Source organism: Mytilus californianus, unplaced genomic scaffold (genome assembly GCF_021869535.1).
Source record: "Mytilus californianus isolate M0D057914Y unplaced genomic scaffold, xbMytCali1.0.p SCAF_3, whole genome shotgun sequence".
Lineage (NCBI taxonomy): Eukaryota > Metazoa > Mollusca > Bivalvia > Mytilida > Mytilidae > Mytilus > Mytilus californianus.
Window position 1 is genome coordinate 78991733 of NW_026262679.1, and position 23798 is coordinate 79015530.

Here is a 23798-nt window from a genome sequence, read left to right on the forward strand (position 1 = left end):
GTTTTTCTGCATTGATATTATGTACCGTTTCTTGTGGGCTTTGCCCAGGGTCGTGTCTTCCTGTACTTTTATGACGTTGCTAAATAAAATCTTCTATGATGTATAGTAACCTATATTTGAGTGTAGAGCGACATGATTTTCTGTCAGGTTAGGTACTTTGAGCTTACTTTTAAGCTTAGAAAAACCGTGTCTAATTAACAAGTACAAAAATATTGTTTATGGTTTTGTTTTCAGAATATTGCTCAATCTAATTATTCAGAAATGCGGAAGACTTACTATAAAAATTTATTGATAAACCATTCAAAGCGTATACTTACCATAAGAAGAGGACAGTAAGCTTAACAAAACCGCTTGGAATATCATCCTTCTGCAGTCCTTCATAGGCACTATCCCTAATGAATAACTAAAGGACAAATTAAGAATCGAATAATTATAGTTTTCTCAATTTCGAACAATCAGGCGACAGCAATACTGTCCGGGGTGTAGGAAAAATAAACGGAAGCATACCAATTTAGTGCGAACGAGTGACAAAATAGTCTAAGTAGTTAAAAAAAGTACTACGGCATCACCAGCCTGTCGACACGATAGTTGTGAGTTCGATGACCGCATTGATTCCAATCTTAATTGACTAGAAATGCCAGTTTTTCTGCTGATGGTCGGTGGTTCTCTCTCTTCCTCCATCAATGAAATAAATACTGTCCGCCACGATATCGCCAAGTAGTGCTGAAAGTGGCCTTTAACACTAACAATCAATCAATCAATCCGTTTGAACAACTTTATTATTGCTAGGTTATTTCAAAGACAACAAGTCGAATATTCTCAATATTTATCAGTTGATGACAGAGATAGTAAAATGAAGACAAATAAATATTCCTAATTTTGTATTAGAGATTTGAAAATGTGTGTGTTGAGTGTTGAATAACACCAGAGTATATATCCCAAATCGCCTGCTTGTAGGACAGTCTTTCATTGTTTTTGCAGGAAAAACATAATCATAAAATACGGCTACATTTTTTATGACATGAAATGACAAAAAAAAATTCATCCAAACATGTTTGAAAATACAATTCATAACACACTAAATAAAAATATCTCGACTTACAACTTGAAGTTTGATATGAATCCTTTTTGCTTCGGTTTTGTAGCTATAGGTGGTATATGTCTTACTTAATTTTATTACCTGTATACGCATGTTCTATATGCTCAAAGTTAATCGTTAATTTAAATGTGATTATAGAATTATGAAGCCTGCATTTATGAAAATAGGTGAATATCCTTACATTTAATCTGAAATATAGGTAATTATAAAGTTTAGTGTGTTTCAACTGCCGTTTGGATTGCGGACAATTTTTTTTAAACTGAATAAATGCCTGTATTTATTGTTCACAGTCTATACCTTAATACGATTAAATAATTGGTGTGTTTTATTTCAGGTGCAAAAACTATGCTCCATCGGGAATATTTATTCTTTTTTTTTTATTTGTTTCGATTTTTAAATACCTAGTAGATCTTAACTTATATAAATGGACACCAATAGATATTATACAATTTTTTATGACTATACAGGAAAAAGCCCTGCAGGAGAAAGATAGATTATACCATGTTCAGATTTGGTGTCTTTGACTAAACAAACAAACAACTGATTTTTATAGTTCGTTCTTATGTTGTACTGTTACACCACTGTTCCAGGTTAGGGTCATGGTTGGGATCCCGCTAACATGTTTAACCCCGCAACATTTTGTATGTATGTGCCTGTCCCAAGTCAGGAACCTGTAATTTAGTGGTTGTCGTTTGTTGCTGTGTTACGTATTTGTTATTTGTTCTTTTTTTTTGTTCATTGATTAGGCCGTTAGTTTTCTTGTTTGAATTGTTTTACATTTGTCATTTCGGGGCCTTTTATAGCTGACTCTTCGGTATGGGCTTTGCTCATTGTTTAAGGCCGTACAGTGACCTATACTTGTTAATGTTCGGGTCAATTTTTGGTCTCTTGTCTCTTGTGAATAGTTGTCTCATTGGCAATCACACCACATCTTCTTTTTTATATGCATGCTCCTACACATGAGGATAGATGAAACAGAAGATGGCCAGGGAACACAAATGACCAGCTGTATATGTATTGTTCATATATAAAATAAGTACTGTGGCTATTTAGACCTGTAATATGAAAATCTTTCACATACTTTAATAAATTAAAAATCCGTTCTATGAAGTTCACTTAAGAAATAACAGTACCGAAGTTGAAGAGTTGCCACCGTCAATTGGCGATTTGATAGTCGCAAATGCAGTTTTACTGGCGACGTGTAACAGAGACAGTAAAACGGAAATTTGCGGCCGTTAAATCAAAATTAACGGTGACAACTCTGCAACTACAGTACTGTTATTCCGATTCTAAAGCATTACAATAAGAAATAATACGTTAGAGCTTGAAAAAATGTATAAATTTGAAATACAAAAAATTCCGCGAAACTTCATGAATGATTTTGGCGCAAAGACGTCATGGCTAAACGTGACGTCATACAAATGAAAACTTACAAACCGAAGGTGATTACGTTACTTCTACGATTCAAATTTGGATAAAATCACATCAAAACGGCGATTTTGAAGTAGGTGTTGTTTTATTTTCGATAATATTGTAGTAATCGAAAACATTTGTTGATCCAAGCAATTCAAAATGGCGGGTCCCGCCTTAGTTTAATAAGTTGCATTCGAGTTACCTCCCTGTGTACGCAAACCTTTCCTTAATTGAAAGGATATAACATTACCCTAAAATAGTAATGGAAATTTATTTCCACATAATGTTTTCCCCATCTTTATATAATATTAGTTTTACAGTATCAAACCATACTTGTTTTCTCAAACGGCTGCCTGCTATTCGGTAATTTTAATTATCAGCGTCATGACTGGCCATGCAGTACCTTGCTTACACGGAAATATCGCTATTGATAAAAACATCAAAGAAAGAAAATATATAATATTAACGTAAAAATCAATTCAAAGTCATAGATATTTATCCTGCAAAGAAATACACTATTTGTCGAAATGCCAATTTGGCGTAACAAAATAGGTCCAAATATGTCGGCAGTCACCCCACGGATGATTCTGAAGTGTTAAATGATCCTCAGCGATTCCCTTTGTAGACAAAAACAGGATTTTGTTAAAAAATCTATAATTTCTCCTGAAATTGTTTTAAGAAAAATCGAGATGTGGTATGATAACCAATGAGACTCCTATCCATAAAGACAAATCAATGTATCCCTTTTGAAAAACTACGGTCGTCTTCATGGTTTGGTTGACCATAATGGAATATTTATGTCTCAGATGATCACATATATGTTCCAATTGTCGTAGCCATTCACCCGTACTCTTTCCCTATATTGTGACATCATCGAATTATACTCGACACTAAATTCGTACTTACCATGGACAACACGACGATTGCCATGTTTGGAGGAGACTATAAATACCCTCCATGAGAACCTGATTTCACCCAGTTTTTTAGTGCAGTTATAGTTTTATGATTTTTTTTGTAGTGTTTTGTAGTCAGGTCTTTGTCTATTCGTCTTTTTTCGTTTTTTTTTTTTGCAATTATTTATCGGTCTTTCTTCGACTTATGAGGTTAGATTCCACCTTTAGTATCTTCCCCCTCTATCATTGCAATCTTTGGATTAATTCTATGTTTATCTTTTAAGTTTATAGTCGATTGCACATCTTTCGACGTTATTTATTTTTGTGTTTTTTCATGTTCTTTTGTTTAACTATCCCGAACAAGTATTTATACAGATTACATGCAATTGTTTAGAGGGCTAACGCTGATCTAACCTTTCTCCTGAGGTATTCTCGACTTGCATATTCCCTCTATGAAACAGGAGATATGGTTTGATTGCTATTCAGACAACTAGCATCCAAATGACGTGGATTTAAGCAACTATAAGTCACCGTACGGCCCGCAAAAATTAACAAAACCCATACTTTAAAGTCAGCTATAAAAGATTCCAATTTCCGATATGACAAAACGTGAAACAATTCAAAAGAACAAACCAATGGCCTAATTTATGACAAAACAAGAAATGAAAAACAAATATGAAAGAGAGCAACCAATGACAACCACTGATATAAAAGCTCCTGACTTGGGACAAGTATATATAGAATGTGATGAGGTAAAACATGCGTGTGAGCGGTTTTGGTATTCCTTCCTTTTAGATATCTTTAATTTTTACTGATGACTTAAAAAAGCAATAAGATTACAGGTGGGCAACACAAAATACTCAGTCTAAGAAAGACAGACAAGACAATCGCAGAAGAAATAGATACAGCTATTCGGTACCAGATATACCAGGTAGTTATTTGATAGTACGTCATTCAGAATTCATGCATTATACATCTCTGAACTTGAAATGTTAAGGTTTGAAAGTTTCTGATGAAGGTAAATCTAGAAAAGCGCTTCGGACACACGTAATTTATTTTCCTTAGAGATTGTCCGTACGATTCGTCAATTACTCTCAAAAATGCAGTTTTGAGCCATGTGTATGGATTATACACAGGCTGACATCCAGTTCAAATTAAACAAAAGAAATTAAACTATTTATTAGTGAAGGCAAAAATTACCAAGTTAGTATATTTGGATTGTTTATATCAAGATATGTTTATATGGCCTTTAAAAGTTTAATTTATGTGCATTATTTAGAATGATCTGTATATTATAGACTTGTTTATACTCAAATGTTAGTATGGAGCTAAGAGATATTTGTAAACTTTAAAGATAAAGACAAATTTTCACAAAACAGCCGGTGTAAATACTTCTAGATGTTGAAAATCCATAAGCATAATGTCCACTGAAAAAAATCCACAGAAAGATAAAAGATAGATCTTTTAAAAGCATTGATTTGTATTTTGCCCTCGGCAGCAGTTTATTTTTTTTTTTTTTTGGGGGGGGGGGGGGGGGTTCTAAATGAAAATTACTGTAAAGAAAAGCACAATCGTGCTAGTTTTCAACTTTATTCTGTGAACGTTTAAAAGAAAAAAGTTTCGGCAACGTTATTGATGTTTGATTTCGTCTCGGTTAACACAGAGTTGGCAGAATAATGAACTTAGTACATGTTTTAATCGGTTTTAATGGGGATATTGTTGTCGCATATAAACGTCTTGTTTCATTTTTACATGTATGTACGTATTCCTTCATAAAGGTAAGCCTCATCTTCTGCATCTCGTTATCCTCGCCATGTCAGTGATATAAATTCGAAATATTGCGCACAATTCAGTCTACACCCAAACCCCTTTTTACTGGTTTACACATATGCACGCGTTACATCTATGCAGTTTTATTTCATCTTCTATCTTGACCGCTTGCTCTTTTCGTTAACTATATCAAAAACTACGAAATGATGTTTTGCGGCTGAACAGAGTTGCAGTACCAGGGGGAAATATTTCTTAAACATTATTTGTTCATTATCTTTGTTATTAGTGGTAAAGAATAGACAACTGCATATTATCTTGACAATTATTATGACTATAATAAGGTCTAAAGTAGAACCCGTATATAAATTGTAACACGATAAATAAGATCTTAAGTTTTTTTTATGTCCCGTGGCACATATTTGTCGCATATTAAAGACGAAAACATATACCTATGTAATACTTTAAGATCAGCGTACCTATAGATTATTACTACAAGTTCGTTACTATAGCTTTATGCTCTGAAATTGTATATAATGTAATGCTATAAAAGAGATGCAGAAGATACCAGAGGAATATTCAAACTCGTAAGTTGGAATTTTTAAATATTCGTGTCTGATCCACTCCGCCCCTAAAACATGTAGCCCAGAATGTACAAATGGACCTAATGTAATACTATAAGAATGTACCTAGTGTTGCGATAAGTATTTACCCAGTGTTATGTTATACAAATGTACCGAATGCAATACAACAAGACTGTTCATAATGTAATTAAAACATAATATTAGAAATTTTACGACACCAAATGCGCATTTCGACAATAAATGTCTCTGCAGTGATGCCCGAGGCCTTAATATTTGAAAATCCAAAACTAATTCACAAGATGAAGAATATACGAATTACGTCGTGTAGTGCTATAAAAAGTGTACCTGTATTTTAGGCAAATCTCGGGTTTGTACTTAATATAAAGCTTTCAGACTGAATATCTAGTGTAATTCTATACGAATATTGACCTAGGTGATAGAGTATATAATGTTCAATTTGGCAGTAATTATACCTGTAGATGTTATAAAATTTGATAGAATTGGTATCTAAATATATATTAAAAAATTAGACTTCCAAAGTTATAAAAATAAACTCATTTAACCTATTATTCCACCAATATCAAAATGTTAAAATTGCTGTAAACAAGTGTCAGATTACTTTCCTGTAAATATAAAAATAAGAAGATGTAGTATGGTTGCCAATGAAACAACTCTCTACCAGAGACCAAATGACATAAATGTTTATAACTATAGGTCACCATACGGCCTTCAACAATGAGCAAAACCCAAACCTCTAAATACCGCTCGTAACTCTATTTGGTCATTATCAAATAATATGATACACAAAAGCGTAACAAAAGAAAACAATGTTTACTACTCCTTCGAAATCTGAACTTGAAGATAATCATAAAGATAAAATTACAATTTTTCTACTCTTTTTTTCAGCATTCAATGTAATTTCAGTTTCAACTATGATTCTAAATTTAGATATATCGTTCCTTTTGGATAAAGTTGATCGTAGCTTTTACTTATTCTGAGATAAAAGTGGCACGAAAGATACCAGAGGGACAGTCAAACTCATATATCGAAAACAAACTGACAACGCCATGGCCAAAATAAAAAGACAAACAGACAAATAATAGTACAGATGACACAACATAGAAAACTTAAGACCAAGCAACACGAACCCCACAAAAAACTGGGGGTGATCTCAGGTGCTCCGGAAGGGTAAATGTTAGAGTCGGGTTCGTATTTGGACTCAAACATAAGTATCGGAGTAGTTTTTTGTGGACTGTTGTTTCTGTTCTGTTCGCACACCGTCTTGTCAGAAGAGGTTAAGTGGTAACAGGTTCAGGTTAACTGACAATAGCAGACTCAGATGTTTTATCATTCTGATCATTTATTTGTTGTGTTGATACAGCACAGGCAAATTTGTAAGGACTCATTATAACCACCGGAAGTCATTTCTCGTTAGTGCTTCCATTTCTAATTTGCTGAAGTAAGGAAAATAACTCGCTACAACTAACGACGCACGTTTTTTTTTATCCTGAATTTCGCTAGAAGCAAGTAATTACATATACTTCTCCCTAACGTCATTGTTGTCTTGTTCTTTATTTTTCAATATGATGAAAAAAACATGCTGGTTTAATAGATAACAAGTACAAGCATATAAACAATACCGATATAGTTTTAAAGATTACTCGCAGCTTCTATGTTCACTGACATATTGTTTTGAACAAATATATTTGTATAAATGCCTACTATTTGATGTGTCCGAACTGCATTAAAATCAAACACGTCAAAATTCTAATGCCAAAACGAAGCTAAAAATTGAAATATTCTTATTGAAATCATATCACGTGGATCTATGAAAGTAACACTTAAAACATTTCGTGCGACCGAATGCCTTTCTGGATTATCTCCATCATGGATGTAAAACCAGAATACGTCAAAACCAAGGATGTGTAAGTACTTAGATAGATATAAGAAGATGTGGTATGAGTGCCAATGAGACAACTCCCCATCCAAGTCACAATTTGTAAAGGTAAACCATTATAGGTCAAAGTACGGCCTTCAACACGGAGCCTTGGCTCACACCGAACAGCAAGCTATAAAGGGCCCCCAAAATGACTAGTGTAAAACCATTCAAACTGGAAAACCAACGGTATATAGATATAGGAAGATGTGGTGTGAGTGCCAATGAGACAACTCTCCATCCAAGTAACAATTTATAAAAGTAAACCATTATAGGTCACAGTACGGTCTTCAACACGGAGCATTGGCTCACACCGAACAGCAAGCTACAAAAATTACTAGTGTAAAACCATTCAAACGGGAAAACCAACGGTCTAATCTATATAAAAACGAGAAACGAGCAACACGTATGAACTACATAAACAGACGACAACTACTGTACATCAGATTCCTGACTTAGGACAGGTGCAAACATTTGCAGCGGGATTAAACGTTTTAATGGTACCAAACCTTCTCCCTTTTTCTGAAACAATTATAGTATAACATCACAACATAGAAAGACACACTATAAAATATAATCTATATAAAAAACAAAAAACGACAACCACTGAACATCAGGTCTTGACTACGGGAGTATCTTTATGACATAACAGGATATGAAAAAATAGCTAAATGCATTCACGGGCAACATTTCCTGTCAGAGGAATATGGATTTAAAATCTGAAAAAGATTTGTTGATGCGGTCTTGCATTTTCCAAAACATTGGGAATTTCTTGGCATTAATGATCTTCAACTTTGTACATTATTTGGCCGTTTAACTTTTTTGATTCAAGCGTCACTGATGAGTCTTGTGTAGACGAAACACTCGTCAGGATTACAAAATTATAAGCCTGGTATCTTTGATGAATTATTCTACAATATGGCATTAAAATCGTGTTTTCACACTTTGTTACAAAGAAGCAAATAAAAAAACCAAGGCATGATTTTATATTACAAATTCTCAAATTATGTATCTGACCATATTCTTGTAGATATCCTTACATTGAGTTATTTGAGCAGATATACGTTTGAATATGTATTCAACAATTTTGTGGGGGAAAAAAAGCAAAAATAAATTACAGTATTTGTGATATAGAACTAACAATAGTGTATGCGTAACGAAAAATAACGAATATTCTAGTGGAAATTGAAAGTTTTGTCCATTCAATGTAGCTAGACTAACGCGCTTTTCCCGTTATTCTTGTTATGTAATGAAATGTTTATCAAATTCATCATCACAAACTATCGCAAATATCGCAAATATCATTTTACGTTTTGCATATTGAATATGTATTGTTCTTGAAGAAATTGGAAAACATGGTATTGAAATACAGCGCATAAAAAAATAAAATATAAAAAAAGTGTTATAAATGTTTCTGTTCATATAAATCTGCTATATCATAGACTTATCCAGAAAAAGGGGCGATCGACTATCAAATAAATTACATAACGTGAATTCAATTTAAATTTATAATTCATCTGGTTTCAGTTTTGTAAGTGCTTAATGTATTCACCACAGTATATACAGTAGCACAGTATGTTCGGATTAACTCATATAAATTAAAATGGGATTATAAAATTATGAAACAACCATTTATGAAAATATGTGCTAATCCTAACGTTTGATCGTAATTATCGGTCAAGGTGTGTTTAAACTGCAAATTGGATAAGGCTTGTATATGTGTCGACTATGTAAAAATCGTCCGTCAAGAAAACTCATACATGCAATAGAATATAAAAAGAGGTGGCAAATATCAGCGGAAAATCGAAACTTTAGCAAAGGAAAGACTAGTTTTATCCATAAAACTTTAGCAATGGAAAGTTTAACCTTAAAACCTGTCATAACCTTTTAATATAATTTTTTTTTCATATATTTCGTGAATGATAAACTTTAATTTTTCTACAGTAGATTAAGAAATGAATAAATCAATTCAAACATTCAAATCAAACTAAAAAACTATTTATAGAGATTACAAATTCACACCGCCGCTACTTTGCTGAAGTCCATGTTTTGCTGTGGAAATCTAAAGCAAATCGTTCGTAAGAACAATAAAGCATGAGGTATACAATGACGTTTAACTTGCTTTCGATGAATTTCTCTATGTGATGTTTTCAAACCTTTTTGATGAACATTGAGACTTAAAACTTTTGATACTGATATCCACGCGCAGGACATATGTTTCTGGGATAACATTACTAGTTTCGGAAGCCCAAAAATAAGAGATAACTTTGCCCGAGAGAGTTGATCTTCAGTTTACTTAGGCAACATAGTTGGAAAAAAAAATCTTATGCTATCTTTTAAAAGGACAAAAAGCTACAAAAACTTTACGTAGAGATGGATATTTGTGGCTTCTTGCTTGGTAAGATGCAACATTTTATATCCTCAAATACTCAAGTGTAAAATTAACAAACTTGTTTTGCCTAATTTTCTTTATAAGTTATTGACACAGTCCATAAAGAATCAGCAATAAATCAACACCAGGCGAAAGTTGCAAAAGTTCATGAAACAAAATTTAAAACTTTTTAAAACCTTCACCCACTATCACAAGATCAATTTTGACTTTTTACACAGACATGACTTGACTTACATTTTCCTGCAATCGACCTTGTTTTCCTCAATTACCTTGATAAAGAAATTCTTTATCATATCGTGAGACTATAAACTCGTTTTCTTTTTTTTGAAGGCATCACTGAATGCGACTTATAAAATGTATGCTTACTTGAAATGAGCAACACGGGTGTTTCCAGGAACTGCTTACCCTTCCAAACAACTTGAGAGCTCACAACGTGTGTGATTGTGTTCTTCAATCTTTTTATTTGAGCAAATATTCGTCTGGTTGTATGTTCATCATTTTAAGAGAAAATAAGAACATACAAACAGCCTCCTAAATCGTTGTGCACCTCATATTTATTATCTATTTATATATAGATGAAAAAATATTTTTTTCAGTTTCAAACATTAATAAAAGCAGAATATTGAAAATAATAGTTCGCAACTAGTAGTCAGGCTGATTTATTTTTGTAAAAATTAACACAAAATATCACTGTTGTATAATTGGATTGCAAGTCAATAATCCAACCTCATTATCTATGAAACTGCAGAAAACAATTTAAGGACACATTGTTAACCTTATATGAAATATAGTATACTTTAGTTTTCCTTTTGGGATCAAACTTTAATTTTTTTGTTGGAACGTGTTTTTTTAATAAATTGTTTGATTCTAAGTTTCTTGAAAAAAACAAATGTTTAAGAAGAGGAGTGATCCCAACAATTTAGATTCTATTGAAAATTAGGGTATAAATTGAAAAAATCATAAACGACATTGATTTTCAAAACATATTTCTAATGTATGCAGGATATTGAAAAAATAGTCTACAAAAAGTCGAAAATTGTTTGTCGGTGCGTAGATAAAAGGGGCAGTTCATTTGAATTATTGAAATAGCAACACCACAACGCAATACACCCAGAAAAAAACCCATGCAATCTTTAACAATAGGAATGTGTCAGTGCATGTACTATATCTCAACTGTTAAAGGTTTCGGAATTTATCTATAAGGCTTTCCTTTGTGTAATAGGCGCATCAAGGTGTGACGGGATTGAATTATGTTTTAGGCACTCTAGCATTCTACACAAATAGATATACAAAACGTCATTTGAAAATAGCATGTTGTTGAAGGACAGAATTGATTACGACCACTTCATTTTAAGTCTGTTGGATAGTGGTCTCATTGGCAATCATACCACATCTCCTCATTTCTATATGCATCTATATAGTATCGGTTTTGCATAACATATACGTTAAACACACAAATACAAGTAAATGATGATACCGAGGCAACGGCTCGGTATAACTGAAACCAAAATCAAAGTAGAAATTCCTTACATAGAAAAATTACCTCCTTTTATTCCTTCATTTATACTTACACCATATACTAAACTATTTGGATTTCTTGCAACTTGATAGCAAATTATTTTCAAAATATAAAAGATAACATAAGTTTGTCATTAGGAGTTATAAAGTTTATAAAGTGATGGAAATAAGTCATGGCATGGGATGATAATTCATTTAATATTTAAGGAATGACTGTAATATTTTTTCTGTCTATGAAGAAATAACATCAAAAATGTGGTGCACACTGAATAACCCGCGTATATACAGAAAAAATATTACAGTCATTTCTTATAATTTAATTCTAAATTCCATTTTAAACCGGAGTAAACCATGAAAAAACGTTGATGAGGTCACGGTCACATGACAAAATTATGTCTATGAGCTGATAAACAAAACAACGTCAGCCAATCAGAAGACGCGTTACATCCAAAATTAAAATATTTGCTGACAGAAGTTTATTAAACAACATGCAACACGGACAAAATAAGACAAAACAACACAGCATTTTCGTCAGTATATATTCGGTGATTTCATGTTTGTTTTTGAAAAAAAAGTAAAATGATTTGTATTATGCCATAAGTGCAGGATTTTTGTGATACCCTTTTTCTTGTTATTATCTATAACATATTATCTATGTGTTCATAAAATGAAAATAACATTTTATAAATTTGTCATACCTTTTTACGTGCTTTTTAAAGATGTGCACAGAGAAAACTAGCACTCTTACATGTTATATCAAATAGTTTCATATACATATTCTTCTGTGAAAATCAATGTTGTTCTAAACTTTATACAAACATATTAACTTTATGTTCATAAAATGAAAAAAAAAAAAAAACACTTTATTAATTTCGTGTGCATGAAGCGCTTTTCTGGATATACCTTCATAATGAACGCTCAAACCTAACATTATGAAATCAAGAACCATAAAGGTAGAAAACATGTACTCTCTTAAAACCAAAAGAAAAAGATCAAATGTGTGACGGATTCATGACCTTTAGTCAAAGAAATATTTTAATCTTTTACCCATCTTTATGACTATACAACTCCTAAGAGGAGTCAGACATATATATTATATAGACGATACACATATGATATCAGATACAAACTAAGTAAGTCGTGTATCACATTTAATCATTATCCGGTTCATTAATACCAAAGGACCATCAACATCATTCGTATTGTTCCAATCATACAAACAACAGTGGCAAGTGAAATGGTTGATATTTCTAGAAAAAGAAAGAATACAAAAAGCATTTTGAATTTTTGAGAATAAAAACACATGATAAAAATAGAATCAAATATAACTGAACTATATAGATCGGTCATCTAATTGAAAAATAATAACATGGAGTCATCACATCCTCCCCCCCCCCCCCCTTTTTCCCTATACATGTGGTGTTTAACTAGTTTTCAGTGATTTGCAAGTTATCCATAACAACATATCTCGTGAAGGGAGAGTTAAACATGCTTTGCCCGTTAAAATTTTCTTGCAACAACTATTTTAAGCCCTAGGGTAGCCTGTTGCAAGGCAATTGTTCTGTCCCTTCCAAGAGAGTCTAATTTCCCAGTGGTATACGATATTTTTGTCCTTCAATGCTTTTCCATCTATATTGTAGAAATTTTCAAATTTATGTTTCATAAGTTCTCATCCTTAATACTAATGACATATTTGCCCCTGAATGTAGCAGACAACAATCAATCAGTTCAACTTTTATGTAGCTTTTCATGTATCGCTTACGTCAAACTTGCGGAAAGACAATGACCATAAATGCAACAAATTTCTCGCATGTTTCGGTGTTAATTTAGCAATTTCTTGATTCGGAGTTGAAAAAGGACTGTAGTTTTCAAATATTAGCCTAAATACACAACTATCGAACCTTTCAAAAGGACAGTTAGTATTACACAGATCTTAAATTTATCCAAAGCAGCTATAATGCCCGAAACAATATCTATTTGCGAAAAGCAATTTTTGTTTAAGATAAATACAAATTTAAAAAATAACTCATTTAACATTTTTTTGAATTCAACATTAAGAACTAAGTTTGGAAGTTATATGAAAACAATGGGTAGAAATACACTACACAACAATGACAATAAAATTAGTATCCCCATATCCTTTGTTTTTCTATAAGTAGTTTTGTTCTCGAAGCCACTCGATCGATATTATGCGAAAAGTCTACACACAAGTACTATAAGTGATAAATATAAAAAATATTTTCACTATCACGAACTTTTTCATTTCCAGACATGTAGATAATGCTAAGATCAGAATGACATTTAAAACTAACATTCCTTTATTGAGGATAGTGAATTATACCTTAAGTAATACTACTTTGTAAGGTTATAATTATTGTCAAAGTACCAACACCGTACTATAGTTTCGAGTATAATCCAGTATCCTGAAATAACATTGAAATCATTTTTTTTTTATTCTACGAATCAGTTCTAGAATCTTTAGTAGTATTTCCTTAGACATTACTTACTATCTGCACCACTAGGACAGGTCGCCAAAATTTGTGGATTACAGCTTGCATATGACGTCGTCTCATCGCTGCCATCCTCGCAATCCTCCTCACAGTCACACTTAAATGTTTCATCTATACAAGAAACGGACCCATGCTGGCATGAAAACCAACCTGTTGGACATGTCTACAACGAAATGCAAATCTGCTGTGAATAGATACTGAGGGAATATAAGTTAACCCTACTAACAAAAAATATTCTCGTGCCATATAAATGTCTGATATTATAATTTTTGAGATGAAAAAAGATATGCTATATATGTTATACTTTTACACTGTATCGATGTTCAGCATCGTTTCAATTAATTTGTTTTGAATTGCTACAAAAAAAAACATGAGAAAAACAAATATAATTTTTCACGAATATTGCTTCTAAATTATCAAATCTTACTTGTACATATGCTCCATATGCTGCTGTTGGACAAGCATTTGTGTTGCAGTATCCATATTCGCTTGATGAACCACCACAATGAAGTCCGCCATTAGCTGGTCTTGGATCATCACATACTCTCATTCTTGATTGACGACCACCCCCACAAGTGACTGAACACACACCCCATGACTGCCATTGTCCCCATGCGCCATCAACTGTTTGAGGAAAAAATCTTTGTGTATTCAATTCTTTAATGAAGACAAGTAAATATATATCTGCATTTATCTTACCTCCTATACATTTCTAGGAATATGATTGGTTAAAACAACCGCGTAGAGACCGTGTATATTCCATATTGGATTAGTAGGCGGGACTTCTTTCAATACACGGTTAGTAGTGGTGTTACGTCCTTTTATGAAAACAACACGGTGTTGAGGAAAAATCTTAAAGGTTTCAACAGACAAAGAAATTAATAATGAACGATTGAAATAAATTCATAAAACACATTAAAAGCTAACAAGTTGTTATTGTTGGCATTTGTTTTTGTATATACCAATGGAAGTAGGTTCTTAATACTAACGGTATTGAAGACTTGATTACTTTGATAGGCCACTAGTCTAAACCACATGTTAAGATAGTCGGTAAGATGAATTCGTTACATTGTGTGCTAGTGACCTAATAAGATATATATGGGGTCAGTAAATTCCATATTAGTCTAAGTAGGGTATTCAAATGGATTTAGCTGTACGACATAATACCATTAACGGTATCAATTTTACAGCACCAGATCCGACCTCGACAAGGAATCAGAGCTGTGTATGAGAGAGATACATCCCTTAATTTAAAAAGTATTACCAAAAACAGCAAATTAAAAAAAAAATGTTCCTTTTTCCATGTCAGTTCTGAAGTAATACCTTGTCGTTTCACATGCATATTTCGACAAATTTGGTGATGTTTGAGACCAAAATGTTTGAATCTATCTTGTTGGGTGATTTTGAAAGCACCAATTACATATACATTTTAGTAAACATGTGAATTCCTGTTTCTTTAAGGCTGCCCTCCCACGACACTGAAAGGTGTATTGAAGTTATCAGTTGGCTGAGGTAATCGCCATTGTCATTGCATATCGAAAACAACGCGTGAGAAGATTAAATTTGGGTCTCCAAAGGGTTGGTGGCCCCAAGTGAAAAAAAAAACATGTTCCAAGTTGTGTTTGCATGTGGACTCTTGTAGAATGTTAAATCATACTTTGCTTCAAACGTTAGATTGAAATATTCATTTGAATCTATTGAAATACTCTCAAGTCCAAAATATTTAGTTAGACAAATTTTTTACTCAAAAAGTCATCGACAGACGTTTAGAAAAATTCTAAAGGTTAGAGGTGTCCTCTTATCATACACGGTGGTAACAGGACACCTTTATTTCTTGGTCTGATTATTGTTGCACAGCGAAAAATTTAAAAAAAAATGTGAACACAATTTAAAGCGTTGTTTTCACAGGTCTAGGGTTAATTAATTATCGTTCCCTGAAAATGAAGATACGAAAGTTTGGGTGATTTTAAAGTCCTTTACTGCTGGGAATCGTTTTGCTAAGGTCAGATGCGTTTCGTATCATTACTTCAATATAGATGTAATGCATTGGCAGTATAAGAAGAAAACAAAAGATGTACGCTTGTTTATAAATATTTATGTACCGGATTTTGATACCGATTACCTCAAATTTTATGTCATGTAGTTTAAAAGTTAATCTGCTCAATATCGATATAAATCATAGAATCAACTTTCAAGTTGTAATATTTCATTATCATAATACGCCGATTTTGTCAGGAATTTGTCGGTTAATTTGTCCGTAAACCCTCTTTTGTCAATTTCTAATCATTCCTTACTTGACAAAAAGTAACTTGATTTTATCTCGAATAGTTGTGACATGCGTAGTTATTTGGCAATGGTCACCTTTTGAAAAAGTATTTAATAGTAACAGAGGAAATAACTTTCATTAAAAGGAGGGAAATTTAGTCAATAGAACAATTAAACGTTGTGGTTTTTTTTTTTACATTAGTCGGTCAATATATCATACCCGTCAAAAGTTCGTACTTTTATTTTTAACTTTACATGTTATTGTCTGTGTTAAATAAATATTCTGACTTGATATATTTTAAAGGAAAATACACTGAAACATACTTCAAAGATAAGAAAGTTTAAAAAATCAACATTAAGGGTTGAATATATACCCTTTGTAGTTCCCTCAATATAACTCGTGCCTGAAAATTAACCCTATCCCTATAACGTGCTCGAAACCGAGATGAATGATCTATGAAATTTACTATACCGTAGGAGTTTCGGTTTCGAATCTATTTCATTTTTGTAACAAGCACAACCGACACCGAATGCAGAAAAAATAAAATGTATCACAGTATCTTTTTCTGGAATTGTGAATACTGCCAATATGGTTGTTTTTGTTTATTATTTGATTTATCCATTTCATCAGTCTTTGCACATCAAGAAGATAATATTCTTCGCGAAATTTAAATAGAAAATTTCATAATTCAAAATTAAGCATTAAAACGTTTTAAAACAATTAGTGATATATCCATTAAAACATTACGACTTAACTGCTTCTTACTTACTTATGCAAACTTGAGTATTACATGACTGTGTTTCCTGACCATTACCAGCGCATGCTGCTCCATTGTGTTGTGGCGCAGGATTGGTACAGGATCGAGTGCGATCTTGTGCTCCACCACCACAAGTAACAGTGCAAGTCCCCCAAGATGTCCAAGTTGTCCATTCACCATCAACTGTTTTTCAAAAGGGAGCAAAATGTAACATTTTTTAACAAAGAAATATACAAGAACGCACAAAAAAATTGGTAGTAAAATGTATTTCCAAAATAATAAATTCACTTTTCTCTGTAAAAACGGTATAACAGGCAACACAAACAGAGGTTCAGGTGAATCAATACTGAATAAGACCATATTATTATTAAAGAAGGCTTAAAGTTACAGAGTTACAACTTAAAAAGTACTTGTATTATTGAAAGAAATATTTTTAAAAAACCCTTTAAATTATTAGTAATATAAAGATAAGATCCCGGTTACTCTAAGGAAAAAAAATGCTATTGTTTTTCTATGCATAAAATTGTTATCCCCGAAAAATCGAATTCTGTATGAATGAATGCTTCATGTTTCCTACATTCTTTTGCATTTTTGAATATACGTTAGTGCCAAAGCCGCAATGGTCATTTTGTTTGATTATAATTCTTAAAATGTATTTCCAAAACAAAATGTCAAAATTTAAGATAAACTGTAATATTAGTTTTTGAGCAGTGTACATATCACAGTGAATTTGTAAAATCAGGGACTTAAAATTCCTGAAATAATTAGTGATTTAGTAAAATCACTGAAAACATTGCTAGGGATTTTGTAAAATTCCTAAGTACAAGTTAAAACTTAATATCAGTGATGTATTTTTAGTTTCTAAATATATATAACTGGTCTACACATTTTGTAAGTGACTATGAATAAAAGGCATATGTACAAATATAAAGACTACAATTAACTTATTTTTGCATTGTAAGTTTGAATGACATCTGAAGTCACATAGAAGCCTGCTTTTCAACATTCACACATATTTTTCACATCTCCACATTAAAGAACTTCAAATCTACATAATTGATAATATTAAAGAAAATGTACTTCCCATGTGATTTTGATCTAAAAAGTGGAGAAAATATAGACAATTATTTATCCCTATGTGATAGCATTGGAGTAGATTACAGTATCTAAGCCATGACTAAAACAAGTGAAGCATGAAACAATCTTCAAGGGGGACCCACTTTTGCCTGGTTGGTTACCTATCAGTTGAAATGCAGGGCCAATACTAAGTATTAATCTAAATTCTATCTATTGTCTTTACTATTTTTTTGTGGATAGAAATCAGTAGCGTATTAATCAGACAATATTCATTTGATTTCCGTTTTACTGATTAAACATGAAAAATCTTCGATGATAATATTTGACATAGGTTGAGTAAGAATAATGTGCCCGGGTAGGGTGACATGTATTCCTATGGACTTTTACTATGTGAACTAGCATATTAATAGTCCGGTCTAGCACAAAACAGGGTTCATATTTAAATAAAAACTTTAATGTTTTGATATTCTAAATATAGAACATCTCAGTGAACAATGATGAATTAGTCAGAATATTCACATGACATTAATATATTCTCATCCTGATATGCTTTTAATACTTGTCACTGGAAAGCATGGCCTTAATCAATCAATGTATAACTCCTTGCATATCTTTTTCTTCTTTAGATCAATTCAATGTACTGCCTTTATATTTCATTTAAAAACTAGATAACTTCTGTAATACTTATCAGCAATTACAGACTTAAGCATTAAATCATTTTTGAAAAAGGTAGTAATATGAGCTAGATTTCTCTTTTTTTATGGGTCTTTAGCAAAATGTTCCATATCTTCCCGTTTCCATATATTGCATTTAATTTCCCTCAGTTATTTGAAAACTGCTAACCTTATAAATTAAGCAAGGAACTTGGTTAGTTTTATTTTGTCTTTTTTCAATGAATTATTAATAAAAAGAAGATTGATTATTTTAGAAATTCCCTGAATTTAAATCAGTGAATCTGTAAACAAAATCTTAATTATTTCAGAGATTTTATAAAATTATTAATCAGTTCAGTGATTTTAGAAAACTCCTGAAATTTTAGGAATTTTACAAAATCCCTTATTTTACAAATGCACTGTAACCTATATAATACATTTTAAACTTTTTTTATAATATTGTTGTTTGTCATTGGAATCTAAGATGTCATTATATAAACGTAACTAGTGGAAGAATCCAGAAATGTACCCTTAAAAAAATCAACGGTATATTTATCATTTAAAATCGTATAACATGATTTCTCTGTATAAAAAAAAAGTTAAATCACAAAAATACTGAACTCTGAGGAAAATTCAAAACGGAAAGTCCCTAATCAAATGGCAAAATCAAAAGCACAAACACATCAAACGAATGGACAACAACTGTCATATTCCTGACTTGGTACAGACATTTTCTTATGTAGAAAATGGTAGATTAAAACGATTTGGCATTTTCTTATGTAGAAAATGGTAGATTAAAACGATTTGGCATTTTCTTATGTAGAAAATGGTAGATTAAAACGATTTGGAATTTTCTTATGTAGAAAATGGTAGATTAAAACGATTTGGCATTTTCTTATGTAGAAAATGGTAGATTAAAACGATTTGGCATTTTCTTATGTAGAAAATGGTAGATTTAAACGATTTGGCACTTTTCTTATGCAGAAAATGGTAGATTAAAACGATTTGGCATTTTCTTATGTAGAAAATGGTAGATTAAAACGATTTGGCATTTTCTTATGTAGAAAATGGTAGATTTAAACGGTTTTCTGATTCTTGTATGAACAAATTTTTTTAAGAGGCAGAAGATACCAAAGTGAGAAACAAAACTCATAAGTCGATGAGAGACCGACAAAATCATGACAAAAACGTACAACAGTCTACAAAACACTACATAAAATACTAATCAGCAACACGAACCCTACCCGGGGCTACATCAGGGTTTTCCATTCATTTTGACCTAACAGGACAAAATGATTAAGTAGGTGGTCACAGAAAATTCGGGGGTAAATAGAAATAAGAAGATGTGGTATGAGTGCCAATGAGACAACTCTCCATCCAAGTCACAATGTGTAAAAAGTAAACAATTATAGGTCAAAGTACGGCCTACAACACTGAGCCTTGGTTCAACCGAACAGCAAGCTATAAAGAGTCCCAAAAAGACGTGATAAACATGCTTATTTGCATTTTGTAAAGATATGATAGATATTAGCAAAAGTCTTAAAAATGCTATTTCTGTACGTACTTTGACTCATTTTAATTTTTTTTGTTTGATACTTTTTAAAAAAAAAAAAATTTTGTAGGGTTAACATAATGTTTGTTTGTGTTTAAATAACTCTTTTATATAGTACAAAATGAAACCTTATTGAATAACTGTTACTCACTTGGACATGGCGTTAAAGTACAGGTTTGTGTTGCTGCGGCTGACCCAACACAATCGGCTCCATTATGGGCTGGTGCAGGATCAGTACAAGTTCGTGATCGGTCATGTGTACCACTTGCACATGTTACAGAGCATGTTCCCCATGCACTCCAAACAGCCCACAAGCCATCAACTTAAATTTTATAAAACCATTCAACATATCTCGCATAGATGCTCAGTATTACGATTTTCAAATCATTTAAAATCGAAGTACTAGTATAACATTGGATCTATATTTTTTTAAATCTTACCTTATTAAACCACAGACTCTAAATCAAAGTGTTGCGTTTATCAATACTTAAAGTGCCAATTACAGAAATAGTAATCTACTAAGTAACTGGGTTTTTTATAATAGTTAAGTAAAAACCTGGAGCATAACTTTTCACTCTGTTTTTATATAGCTTGGAAAAACAAAAATTACATGTAATTTTATATGAATAATAATATTTAACATGATACTGATATATCAAAAATAAATCATACTATTCCATATTGCACATATCCCATAAGTCAGCGTGTTGTGAATTGTCATTCATATGGTCATAACTATAAATTAACTGTTTGCAAAAAAATTCGAAATATTAAGGATTTTCTACCCCAGAAATAGATTAGTATTACCTTAGCTGTATTTGGTAAAACCTTTCGGAATTTTGGGTCCTCAAAGCTCTTCAACTTCGAATTTTATGTAGTCTTTCTAACCTTTGTGATTCGAGTGTCACTGATGAGTCTTGTAGACGAAATGCGCGTCTAGCGTACAAAATTTTAATCCAGGTATCTATGATGAGTTTTCTTGACATATTATACATCCCATTTATGGTAAATACATTGTATTGAGTTTATAGTATTATTATGTTATATTAGAAAGTTTTTAACAGACGTACCTGGACAAGGGACTTTAGTACATGTCTGTGTATCTGTACCAGAACCACTGCAGTCCTGTCCAGAATGTTGTGGTGCTGGACTATCACACAGGCGTTGTCTGTTTTGGGTTCCGCTTGCGCAGGTTACTGAACAACTCCCCCAGGAAGCCCAATTTCCCCATATACCATCAACTAAAAATAAAAGCTTTTGTATGAATTAAGTTTTTGGGAGTGTATGTTATCATATGGTTGCAATTTACATTACTTTATAAATATAGTAAATTCTCACATCTATTTACTCATATGGATTAATAGCATATTTAAAAGATTTAATTTTATTATTCAATAGCAATTTAATTATATCTAAACATCTTGGTCGACCTTTGTCAGTTTATTTTAAATTTATGAGTTTGAATATCCCTTTGGTATCTTTCACCTCTCTTTGCTGAATCCGCAGTCAAGGTTTCATTCGTGACATCCACTGAATGATTGATACATCATGTGTATGCGTCATCACATTCCTTAATCGTCATATCATAGATGTAATTAATTCAATGTATTGTGAAAATATTAAACAATATCAGTATGATAAATGAAGCATTCATATGCTAATCATAATATATATATATATATCCTATAAAAAGTATTGACAACACTTACTTGGACATGCGACTTTAGTGCATGTCTGTGTGTCTGTACCCGAACCGCTGCAGTCCTGTCCATTGTGTTGTGCTGCTGGACTGTCACACTGACGTTGTCTTGTTTGTGTTCCACTTGCACACGTTACTGAACAGCTACCCCAGGAAGCCCAACTTCCCCAATTACCATCAACTATAAAATGTTTATGGAAACAATATACAAATAACGTTATTTTTAGATATGATCAAGTAATACAGTAACAAATCGATTTTTAACATCAGAATATTCATAAGCTGTGGCTTAGTATTAATTATAGTGTAAAAATATACTCAGCACATGGCTTAAAAGTGGCGGACAATTTTACATCTTTAAATGTGATTGAAGTGAGGATACTACTTAATCGACAGCTTCTGTTTGTTTATGATATTTCAACTTTTTAAAATTGTATTGTAACATAGCGATTTCACCATTTGTATCCTTCATCGGTAAATATATCAAAATTGATTAACTGCAACTGAATCAAAATCATTTTGGTACGTTCATCTATTCGAACCGGTTAGACTGTAATGCGGTATAATTAAAATATTGCTAAGCTATCACCAGCTACTGTATTATTAATTATGGTGCAGTGTCTTGTATAACATATTGTTATTTTCGCTTCTCAAATCGCATTATTATTTAACGTGAGGGTACCCAAATTACACTTATTTTGACAGTATTTTCACCTACGTTTATTTATGATCCAGACAAGCGTTTCCATTCTGGACTTTTGTAGATGTATCCTTATTTACTATATAATTTTAAATCCAAATTGAATCACAACAAAATGGGTTTGAACCGACCTCCAAACGATCCATGATTCTGTAATGAGGAGTACCCAAATTGCTTCCATGCTGAAATTCACTTCCTTAAAAATCGAATAACAGATGTTTTGTTTTATTTCTTCAAATATTTAGAACAATTAGACATTAGCTCATGCTTACTATACATTTTTTAAGAAATGGATGCCTGTAACATATTTTATCTGCTTATTTTTAAAAGACGTTTCTATAGATTTTACTTTTTCCAATGAATACTTCATCTGTTGATATATACTGTGAAAGTTTTATGCATATCTTCATATATTTAGTTATGTTGAAAGACGTGCATAATGTCAAAAAATGCTTAGTCTCTCAAAAAAAACTTCCGCTTCTTTTTTTATTTTTTGCTAAATAGGTGCAATTTGGGTACTCGGTGCAATTTGAGAACTGTGACGTTACAGAGTTTTGAAATTCCTGTAAAGAATATTTTGGTAAAACACGTTTCTTGACATGTCTTGGTTTCTACAAGAAAAATGCCCGTCTAAATAAATGTAAACATACTTGGGCAAGCTATTTGTGTACAAATCTGTGTATCTGTATTCGATCCACCGCAGTCCTGTCCATTATGTTGTGGTGCTGGCTGGTCACATTGACGCTGTCTTGTTTGGGTTCCACTTGCACAGGTTACTGAACATGTTCCCCATGAAGCCCAATTTCCCCAATTACCATTGACTGCAAACATGATTAAGAGAGAATTTGCAATTTGAACAAAAAATACAAATAGTTTTTAAAAAAAGATAGACGAGATCAAAGGGGCTATAAAAAAATTCGTTTGTCCGATAAAAACAGAAAATACCATGGATAAAAAGAAATAATACGAAAAGACTGTCGAC

General features: G+C 32.2%; 1 protein-coding gene across 1 annotated transcript in view; it reads right to left on the reverse strand.

Annotated features, from left to right (window-relative positions):
• LOC127733651 (SCO-spondin-like) overlaps positions 1 to 23798 on the reverse strand; it is a 66360-nt gene that overhangs the window by 32318 nt on the left and 10244 nt on the right. Inside the window, exons 8-14 of the mRNA XM_052242968.1 lie at positions 23467 to 23637; positions 22127 to 22297; positions 21488 to 21658; positions 20569 to 20739; positions 17148 to 17318; positions 14540 to 14736; positions 14110 to 14275 (exon numbers count right to left, since the gene is read on the reverse strand). Of these exons, the coding sequence (XP_052098928.1) occupies positions 14110 to 14275; positions 14540 to 14736; positions 17148 to 17318; positions 20569 to 20739; positions 21488 to 21658; positions 22127 to 22297; positions 23467 to 23637 (1218 nt within the window). The remainder of the gene's footprint in view (positions 1 to 14109; positions 14276 to 14539; positions 14737 to 17147; positions 17319 to 20568; positions 20740 to 21487; positions 21659 to 22126; positions 22298 to 23466; positions 23638 to 23798) is intronic.